This window comes from Chiloscyllium punctatum, chromosome 46 (genome assembly GCF_047496795.1).
Source record: "Chiloscyllium punctatum isolate Juve2018m chromosome 46, sChiPun1.3, whole genome shotgun sequence".
Lineage (NCBI taxonomy): Eukaryota > Metazoa > Chordata > Chondrichthyes > Orectolobiformes > Hemiscylliidae > Chiloscyllium > Chiloscyllium punctatum.
The window spans coordinates 63934992-63945645 of record NC_092784.1 but is presented as its reverse complement, the minus strand read 5'-3'; the positions used below and the strand labels follow the sequence as shown (position 1 = coordinate 63945645).

The window sequence follows — 10654 nt, the reverse complement described above, 5'->3', positions numbered from 1 at the left end:
GAATCACATATATTTCCAAAATTAGGGGAATCCCCACATCATCCAAAATCAGAGGTTACCACATCCAAAATCATATAGATTGCCACATCATCCAAAATCAGAGAGATTCCCATATCATTGAAAATTGGAAATATTCCCACAACATTCCAAAATCATAGATTCCCACATCATCCAAAATCAAAGAATCCCATATCATCCAAAACCAGAGATCCCACATCATCCAAAATCAGAGAGATTCACACAGTATTCAAAAATTAGAGTGATTCCCATGTCATCCAAAACCAGTGAGATTCCCACGTTATACAAAACCAGAGAGATTCCCATATCATTCCAAAATTAAAGTGATTGCCAAATCATCCAAATCAGAGAGATTCTCATAATATCCAAAGTCAGAGATTCCCTTTTCATTCAAAATTAGACATTCCCACCTCATTCCAAAATCAGAGAGATTCCCATATCATCCAAAATGAGAGTGATTCCACTATCGTTACAAAATCAGGGAAATTCCCATAACATCCAAAATCAAAGAGATTCCCACATCATCCAAAATCAGAGATTCCCATATCATTACAAAATCGTACAGATTCCCACATCATCCAAATCCGGAGAGATTCCCACATCATTCCAAAATCAGGGAAATTCCCACTTCATTCCAAAATCAAAGAGATTCCCACATCATCCAAAATCAGAAAGATTCCCATGATATCCAAAATCAGAGATTCCCTTTTCATTAAAAATTAGAGACATTCCCTATCATTCCAAAATCAGACAGATTCCCAAATCATCCTAAACTAGAGAGATTCTCACACTATCCAAAATCAGAGATTCCCACATCGTCCAAAACGAGAGATTCCCACCTCATTCCAAAATCAGAGAGATTCCCATATCATCCAAAATGAGTGTGATTTCACATCATTCCAAAATCAGAGATTTCCATATCATCGAAAATCAAAGCGATTCCCACATCATCCAAAATCAGATTCCCATATCATTACAAAATCAGGCAGATTCCCACATCATTCCAAAATCAGGGAGATTCACACCTCATTCCATAATCAGAGAGATTTCTGTATCATCCAAAACCAGAGAGATTCCCATATCAGAGAAATTCCCATATCATTCTAAAACAAGAAAAGTTCCCATATCATCCAAATCCAGAGAGATTCCCACAATATCCAATATGAGAGAGAGTCTGACATCATCCAAAATCATAGATTCCCACATCATCCAAAATCAGAGAGATTCCCATATCATTCAAAATTAGAAGCATTCACACATCATCCAAAATCATACAGATTCTCACATCATCCAAAATCAGAGAGATTCCCACATCATTCGAAATCAGAAAGATTCCCACATAATTCAAAAGATTTCCACATCATTCCAAAATCAGAAAGATTTCCACATAATTGCAAAGATTTCCACATATTTCCAAAATTAGATAGAATCCCAGATCATTCCAAAATCATAGATTCCGACATCACCTAACATCAGAGAGATTCCCATAACATCCAAAATCTGAGATTCCAATATCATTCAAACGAGAGGTCCCCACATCATCCAAAACCAGAGAGAATCCCAGATCATCCAAACCAGAGAAATTCCCATATCAGTCCAAAACAAGAGACATTTCCATATCATTCCAAAGTCAGACAGATTCCCACATCATCCAAACCCAGAGAAATTCCCACATCATCCAAAATGAGAGAGATTCCCATATCATTCCAAAGATAGAGGGATTTCCACATTATCCAAAATCACAGAGATTCCCATATATTTCCAAATTCAGAGATTCCCACATCGTCCAAAATGAGATAGATTCCTACATCATTCCAAAATCAGGGAGATTTCCAGATCATTCAAAATCATACAGATTCCATCATCCAAAATCAGAGATTCCCATATCATTCCAAAATTAGAGCAATGCCATTTCATTCAAAGTCAGAGAGATTCCCATAATATCCAAAATCAGAGATTCCCATATTATCCAAAATCAGAGACATTCCCATATCATTCCAAAATTAGAACGATTCCCAGATCATGCAAAATCAGAGAGATTCATGGATCATCTAAAATTAGAGACATTCTCATATCATTCCAAAATTAGAGCGATTTCATCATCATCCAAAATCAGAGATTCCCATTCCATCCAACATTAGAAAAACATTAGAAACATTCCCACATCATTCCAAACTCAAAGTGATTCCCATATAATCCAAAATCAGAGAGATTCTCACATCACCCAAAATGAAATAGATTCCTACATCATTCCAAAATTAGGGAGATTCCCATAACATTCTAAAATTAGAGGGATTCCAGCATCATCCAAAATCAGGGATATTCCAAATTATCCAAAATCAGAGATTCTCATATCCAAAACCAGAGAGATTCGCACATAGAGTCATAGAGATGTACAGCATGGAAACAGACCCTTCGTCCAACCCGTCCATGCGGACCAGATATCCTGACTCAACCTAGTCCCACCTGCCAGCACCCGGCCCATATCCCTCCAAACCCTTCCTATTCATAAACCAATCCAAATACCTCTTAAATGTTGCAATTGTGCCAGGCTCCACCACTTCCTCTGGCAGCTCATTCCATACCCTCTGTGTGAAAAAGTTGCCCCTGAGGTATCTTTTACATCTTTCCCCTCTCACCTTAAATCTATGCCCTCTAGTTCTGGACTCCCCCACCCCAGGGAAAAGACTTTGCCTGTTTATCCTATCCATGCTGCTCTTGATTTTGTAAACCTCGAAAAGGATCACCCTTCAGCCTCTGACACTCCAGGAAAACAGCCCCAGCCTGTTTAGCCTCTCCCTATAGCTCAAATCCTCCAACCTTGGCAACATCCTTGTGAATCTTTTGTGAACCCTTTCAATTTTCACAACATCCTTTCCATAGGAAGGAAACCAGAATTGCACGCAATATTCCAACAGTGGCCTAACCAATGTCCTGTACAGCTGCAACATGGCCTCCCAACTCCTGTACTCAATACTCTGATCAATAAAGGAAAGCATACCAAACACCTTCTTCACTATCCTATCTACCTGTGACTCCACTTTCAAGGAGCTATGAACCTGCATTCCAAGGTCTCTTTGTTCAGCAACACTCCCTAGGACCTTACCATTAAGTGTATAAGTCCTGTTAAGATTTGCTTTCCCAAAATGCAGCACCTCGAATTTATATGAATTAAACTCTATCTGCCACTTCTCAGCCCATTGGCTCATCTTGTCAAGATCCTGTTGTAATCTGAGGTAACCCTCTTCGCTGTCCAGTGAGATTTCCTCATTCATCCCAAAATCAGCGAGATTGCCATAAAATCCAAAATCAGAAAGATTTCCACATAGTTCCATAGTTTCTGTCTCCTATGTTCTAGCGAATTTATATCCAAATGGCTAGCTCTCTCTGAATTCCATATGATTTAACATTGCTATGCAGCCTACCATGTGGAACCTTGTTGAAAACCTTGCTGAAGTCCATATAGACAATGTCCACCACTCTGCCTTCATTGACCTTCTTTGTTGCTTCTTCAAAAAACACTATCAAGTTAGTGAGGTACGATTTCCGTAGCACAAAGCAATGTTGACTATCCTTAAATAGCTCGTGCCTTTCCAAATGTGTTGTAAATTCTGTTCCTCAGAATTCCCTCTAACAGGCTCACTGGTCTGTAGTTCCCTAGCTTTTTCTTACCACCTTTCTTAAATAATGGCACCACATTAATTACCTACCAGTTTTGTGGTGCCTACCTATGGCTATTGATGAGACAAATATCTCAGTAAGGGGCAAGCAATCAATTCCCAACTTCCCACAAAGTTCTGGGATACACTTGAGCAGGTCCTCGGGATTGATGCACCCTTATGTGTTTTAAGACATCCAGCACCTCCTCCTCTGTAATATGGACACTTTTCAATTTTTCACTATTTATTTCTCCATGTTCTCTAGCTTCCATATCGTTCTCCACAATAAATACTGATGTGAAAAACTTGCTTCGTATCTAACCCATCTCCAGCAGTTCCACACATAGATGGCCTTGTACATCTTTAAGGAGCATATTGTCTCTCTAGTTACTCTTTTCCCTTAGTCTATTTATAGAATCTCTTTGGATTCTCCTTGACCCTATTTTACAAAGCTACCTCATGTTCCCTTCTTGCCCTACTGATTTCCCTCTTGATTAGAGAGAGGAAAGATATAAAAGAGACCTAAGGGGCAACTTTTTCACGCAGAGGGTGGTACGTGTATGGAATGAGCTGCCAGAGGAAGTAGTGGAGGCTGGTACAATTGCAACATTTAAGAGGCATTTGGATGGGTGTACTAATAGGAAGGGTTGGGAGGGATATGGGCCAGGTGCTGGCAGGTGGGACTAGATTGGGTTGGAATATCTGGTCGGCGTGGACAGGTTGGACCGACAGGTCTGTTTCCATGCTGTACATCTCTATGACTAGTGGGTGGCACAGTAGTTAGCACTGCTGTCTCACAGCACTGTGTGGAGTTTGCACATTCTCCCCGTGTCTCTGTGGGATTCCTCCGGGTGCTCTGGTTTCCTCCCACAATCCAAAAATGTGCAGGTTAGGTGAATTGGCCATGCTAAATTACCAATAGTGTTAGGGGTAAGGGGAATGGGTCTGGGCGGGTTGCGCTTTGGCGGGTTGGTGTGGACTTGTTGGACTGAAGGGCCTGTTTCCACACTGTAAGTAATCTAATCTAATCTAATACTCAATGAATATACTCCTACTTCCCTTATACATCTTGAGGGATTCACTTGATCCCAGCTGTCCATACTTGGTAAATATCTTCTTTTTGTTGAAATATCAGAGCAATTCCCATATCATTCAAGATCAGAGAAATTCCCATATCACCAGTATCGTAAAGATTACCCCATCACCCAAAATCTCAGAGACAAAAATCCAGATGCAGTATGTTCCTGTTAGGGTGAAGGGCAAGAGTGATAGGTACAGGGAATGCTGGATGACTAGAGAAATTGAGGTTTTGGTCAAAATAAAGAAGGAAACATGTGATAGGTATGGACAGCAGTGATTCCCTAGAAGAGTATAAAGTGTGCAGGAGCAGGTATGTCTTGCTGTGATTATACAGGGCTTTGGTGAGACCACACCTGGAATATTGTGCAGTTTTGATCTCCTTATCTGAGGGAGGATGTTCTTGTTGTAGGGGAAGTGCAGCGAAGGTTTACCACATTATTTGGTGAGAATGGCGGGAACAGGCCATGGTCATGAAGGGCCGAATGGACTACTCCTGCTCCTGCTGTCTATGAATCTGTCATATATGATAATTTATAGCATGTAACCTATAACATATAGCATAACGATAATCTATATGATAGTGTATAGTATGTAGTCAAATGGGAGTCTGTTATAATGGACATGGTAATGGGGAGTACACTTTAACCCGGAATCTATATGATAATCTATAGTTTGCAGCCTATAGGGTGGTGGTGGCGTGCCCGCGCGCGGTGCTCGCTCCCGCTCCCGCTCCCGCCGCCATGTCCCCGGCCCCAGGCCCAGGCGCGCCCTCAGCCTCAGCCTCGGCCCCGCTGCGGGTCGTGAGCCGCCGCGAGTGCCCGGTGAGCCGGGCCCGGCTCCTGCAGCTCGAGCTGCCGCACGGGGAGCTCCAGACCCCGGTCTTTATGCCGGTCGGAACCCAGGGAACCCTCAAAGGCATCGCCGTGAGGCAGCTCGAGGCCCTGGGCTGCAGCATCCTCCTCGGGAACACATACCACCTGGGGGCCCGCCCGGTGAGGGGGGGGCCCGCCCGGTGAGGGGGGGGGGGGAGACCGCCCGGTGAGGGGGGGGGGGAGACCGCCCGGTGAGGGGGGGGGGGAGACCGCCCGGTGAGGGGGGGGGGAGACCGCCCGGTGAGGGGGGGGGGAGACCGCCCGGTGAGGGGGGGGGGGCCCGCCCGGTGAGGGGGGGGGGGGGCCCCGCCCGGTGAGGGGGGGGGGTCCGCCCGGTGAGGGGGGGGGAGCGCCCGGTGAGGGGGGGGAGGGAGCGCCCGGTGAGGGGGGGGAGGGACCGCCCGGTGAGGGGGGGGGAGGGACCGCCCGGTGAGGGGGGGGGGAGGGTCCGCCCGGTGAGGGGGGGGGGGGGAGAGGGGTCCGCCCGGTGAGGGGGGGGGGGGGGGAGAGGGGTCCGCCCGGTGAGGGGGGGGGGGGGGGGAGAGGGGTCCGCCCGGTGAGGGGGGGGGGGGGGGGAGAGGGGTCCGCCCGGTGAGGAGGGGGGGGAGGGTCCGCCCGGTGAGGAGGGGGGGGGGAGAGACCGCCCGGTGAGGAGGGGGGGGGGGGGGAGAGACCGCCCGGTGAGGAGGGGGGGGGGGGGGAGAGACCGCCCGGTGAGGAGGGGGGGGAGGGTCCGCCCGGTGAGGAGGGGGGGGGAGAGACCGCCCGGTGAGGAGGGGGGGGGGAGAGACCGCCCGGTGAGGAGGGGGGGGGGGGGGGAGAGACCGCCCGGTGAGGAGGGGGGGGGGGGGGAGAGACCGCCCGGTGAGGAGGGGGGGGAGGGTCCGCCCGGTGAGGAGGGGGGGGGAGAGACCGCCCGGTGAGGAGGGGGGGGGGGGGAGAGACCGCCCGGTGAGGAGGGGGGGGGGGGGAGAGACCGCCCGGTGGGGGGGGGGGGGGGAGAAGACCGCCCGGTGAGGGGGGGGGGGGGGGAGAAGACCGCCCGGTGAGGGGGGGGGGGGGGGAGAAGACCGCCCGGTGAGGGGGGGGGGGGGAGAAGACCGCCCGGTGAGGGGGGGGGGGGAGAAGACCGCCCGGTGAGGGGGGGGGGGGGAGAAGACCGCCCGGTGAGGGGGGGGGGGGGAGAAGACCGCCCGGTGAGGGGGGGGGGGGGGAGAAGACCGCCCGGTGAGGGCGGGGGGAGACCGCCCGGTGAGTGGGGGGGGGGGGAGACCGCCCGGTGAGGGGGGGTCTGCCCGGGGGGGGGGGAGACTGCCCGGGGGGGGGGGGGAGACCGCCCGGTGGGGGGGGGGTCCGCCCGGTGGGGGGGGGGTCTGCCCGGGGGGGGGGGGGAGACCGCCCGGTGGGGGGGGGGTCCGCCCGGTGGGGGGGGGGTCTGCCCGGGGGGGGGGGGAGACCGCCCGGTGGGGGGGGGGTCCGCCCGGTGGGGGGGGGGTCTGCCCGGTGAGGGGGAGACCGCCCGGTGAGGGGGGGTCTGCCCGGTGAGGGGGGGGGGGGTCCGCCCGGTGAGGGAAAGGGGGGAGGGAGGTCCGCCCGGTGAGGGAAGGGGGGGAGGGAGGTCCGCCCGGTGAGGGAAGGGGGGGAGGGAGGTCCGCCCGGTGAGGGAAGGGGGGGAGGGAGGTCCGCCCGGTGAGGGGGGGGTCTGCCCGGTGAGGGGGGGAGGGGAGGGGAGGGGAGTGGTCCGCCCGGTGAGGGGGGGAGGGGGGTCCGCCCGGTGAGGGGGGGAGGGGGGTCCACCCGGTGAGGGGGGGAGGGGGGCCCGCCCGGTGAGGGGGGGAGGGGGGCCCGCCCGGTGAGGTGGGGGGAGAGAGACCGCCCGGTGGGGGGAGAGACCGCCCGGTGAGGGGTGGGGGGAGAGACCGCCCGGTGAGGGGGGGGTCCGCCCGGTGAGGGGGGGGAGGGGTCCGCCCGGTGAGGGAGGGGGGGGTCCGCCCGGTGAGGGGGGGGGTCCGCCCGGTGAGGGGGGGTCTGCCTGGTGAGGGGGGGGTGGAGGGGAGGGGAGGGGAGTGGTCCGCCCGGTGAGAGGGGGGGGGTCCGCCCGGTGAGGGGGGGAGGGGGGTCCGCCCGGTGAGGGGGGGGAGAGAGACCGCCCGGTGAGGGGTGGGGGGAGAGACCGCCCGGTGAGGGGTGGGGGGGGGGAGAGACCGCCCGGTGAGGAGGGGGGGGGGGGGGGGAGAGACCGCCCGGTGAGGGGGGGGGGGGGGAGGAGACCGCCCGGTGAGGGGGGGGGGGGGGGAGGAGACCGCCCGGTGAGGGGGGGGGGGGGGAGAGAGACCGCCCGGTGAGGGGGGGGGGCCCGCCCGGTGAGGGGGGGGGGAGGGACCGCCCGGTGAGGGGGGGGGGGAGGGACCGCCCGGTGAGGGGGGGGGGGGGGAGGGACCGCCCGGTGAGGGGGGGGGCCCGCCCGGTGAGGGGGGGGGGGGGGGAGGGACCGCCCGGTGAGGGGGGGGGTCCGCCCGGTGAGGGAAGGGGGGGAGGGAGGTCCGCCCGGTGAGGGAAGGGGGGGAGGGAGTCCACCCGGTGAGGGGGGCAGGGGGGCCCGCCCGGTGAGGGGGGGAGGGGGGGGGAGAGAGACCGCCTGGGGAGGGGGGGGGGAGAGAGACCGCCCGGTGAGGGGGGGAGGGGGGGGGAGAGAGACCGCCCGGTGAGGGGGGGAGGGGGGGGGAGAGAGACCGCCCGGTGAGGGGGGGAGGGGGTGGGAGAGAGACCGCCCGGTGAGGGGGGGAGGGGGTGGGAGAGAGACCGCCCGGTGAGGGGGGGAGGGGGGGGGAGAGAGACCGCCCGGTGAGGGGGGGAGGGGGGGGGGAGAGAGACCGCCCGGTGAGGGGGGGGGGGAGACAGCCCGGTGAGGGGGGGGGGGGGGGAGAGACAGCCCGGTGAGGGGGGGGGGGGGGGGGAGACCGCCCGGTGAGGGGGGGGGGAGACCGCCCGGTGAGTGGGGGGGGGGGGGGGGAGACCGCCCGGTGAGGGGGGGTCTGCCCGGGGGGGGGGGGGGGGGGGGAGACCGCCCGGTGAGGGGGGGTCTGCCCGGGGGGGGGGGGGGGAGACCGCCCGGTGAGGGGGGGTCTGCCCGGGGGGGGGGGGGGGGGAGACCGCCCGGTGGGGGGGGGGTCTGCCCGGTGAGGGGGGGGGGGATCCGCCCGGTGAGGGAAAGGGGGGAGGGAGGTCCGCCCGGTGAGGGAAGGGGGTCCGCCCGGTGAGGGAAGGGGGGGAGGGAGGTCTGCCCGGTGAGGGAAGGGGGGGAGGGAGGTCCGCCCGGTGAGGGGGGGGGTCTGCCCGGTGAGGAGGGGAGGGGAGGGGAGTGGTCCGCCCGGTGAGGGGGGGGGGGGTCCACCCGGTGAGGGGGGGAGGGGGGCCCGCCCGGTGAGGGGGGGAGGGGGGCCCGCCCGGTGAGGTGGGGGGAGAGAGACCGCCCGGTGGGGGGAGAGACCGCCCGGTGAGGGGGGGGTCCGCCCGGTGAGGGGGGGGAGGGGTCCGCCCGGTGAGGGAGGGGGGGGGGTCCGCCCGGTGAGGGGGGGGTTCCGCCCGGTGAGGGGGGGTCTGCCTGGTGAGGGGGGGGGGAGGGGAGGGGAGGGGAGTGGTCCGCCCGGTGAGGGGGGGAGGGGGGTCCGCCCGGTGAGGGGGGGAGGGGGGTCCGCCCGGTGAGGGGGGGAGGGGGGCCCGCCCGGTGAGGGGGGGAGGGGGGCCCGCCCGGTGAGGGGGGGAGGGGGGGGAGAGAGACCGCCCGGTGAGGGGTGGGGGGAGAGACCGCCCGGTGAGGGGTGGGGGGAGAGACCGCCCGGTGAGGGGTGGGGGGAGAGACCGCCCGGTGAGGGGTGGGGGGAGAGACCGCCCGGTGAGGGGTGGGTGGAGAGACCGCCCGGTGAGGGGTGGGGGGAGAGACCGCCCGGTGAGGGGTGGGGGGAGAGACCGCCCGGTGAGGGGTGGGGGGAGAGACCGCCCGGTGAGGGGGGGGGAGAGAGACCGCCCGGTGAGGCGGGGGGTCCGCCCGGGGAGGGGGGCCCGTCCGGTGAGGGGGGGAGAGAGACCGCCCGGTGAGGGGGGGTCCGCCCGGTGAGGGGGGGGGGGGGGGTCCGCCCGGTGAGGGAGGGGGGTGGAGGGAGGTCCGCCCGGTGAGGGGGGGGGGTCCGCCCGGTGAGGGAGAGGGGGGGTCCGCCCGGTGAGGGGGAGGGAGGGACCGCCCGGTGAGGGAGGAGGGGTGGGGGGTCCGCCCGGTGAGGGAGTAGGGGGTGGGGTCCGCCCGGTGAGGGAGGAGGGGGGGGGGTCCGCCCGGTGAGGGAGGAGGGGGGGGGAGGGGTCCGCCCGGTGAGGGAGGAGGGGGGGGGAGGGGTCCGCCCGGTGAGGGAGAGGGGGGGCGGAAGGGGTCCGCCTGGTGAGGGAGGGGTGGGGGGGGGAGGAGGGGGGAGAGGGGGGGGTCCTCCCGGTGAGGGGGGGGGAGTCCGCCCGGTGAGGGGGGGAGCGGGGGTGGGGGGGGGGGGGGGAGTCCGCCCGGGGAGGGGGGGGCGGAGGGGGAGTCCGCCCGGGGAGGGGAGGGGGGGGGTCCGCGAGGGTAGGGGGTGGGGGTGGGTCCGCCTGGTGAGGGGGGGAGGGGTGTAGGGGCAGGGGGCCCACCCGGGGACGCGTGGAGGGGGCAGGTGAGAGCGAAGGGCGGCCTGGTTAGGAATAGAGGGGAGAGGGCCTGGGGGTGGGGGGGGGAGGAGGGTTTACTGTTCAGTATTTGGGATCTTGCTGTTCCATGTGTTGGTCATTCATTGTATGGGATCTCCAGCCGTTTATTCCTAAAGTATGTTTCTCTCCAGGGGCCAGAACTTATCTCAAAAGCCAATGGGCTGCATGGTTTTATGAACTGGAAGAGAGCGCTTCTAACAGTGAGTATGCAATGGAATATTCAATGAGGGAAAAAGTTTGTCCTTTTGAGAACCCAAGCTTAGGTACTTTCCTCTCTCAGCAGCCTTTTATTTTTGG

At 59.4% G+C, this 10654-nt stretch overlaps 1 protein-coding gene across 1 annotated transcript; it reads left to right on the top strand.

The window, feature by feature from the left end:
• Positions 1–5459: 5459 nt before the first annotated feature.
• LOC140467931 (queuine tRNA-ribosyltransferase catalytic subunit 1-like) lies at positions 5460–10606 on the top strand. Its single transcript, XM_072563997.1, has 2 exons — positions 5460–5749; positions 10489–10606. Exons 1-2 carry the CDS (start codon positions 5498–5500, stop codon positions 10582–10584), a joined length of 348 nt encoding a protein of 115 aa, XP_072420098.1. The 5' UTR covers positions 5460–5497; the 3' UTR covers positions 10585–10606.
• Positions 10607–10654: the final 48 nt, after the last annotated feature.

Bases quoted from the DNA above. Each gene is read 5' to 3' on its own strand.
- LOC140467931 (XM_072563997.1), top strand. From the start codon at position 5,498: ATGTCCCCGGCCCCAGGCCCAGGCGCGCCCTCAGCCTCAGCCTCGGCC. The intron at 5,750-10,488 runs GTGAGGGGGGGG...GTTTCTCTCCAG, and splicing joins ACCACCTGGGGGCCCGCCCG to GGGCCAGAACTTATCTCAAA.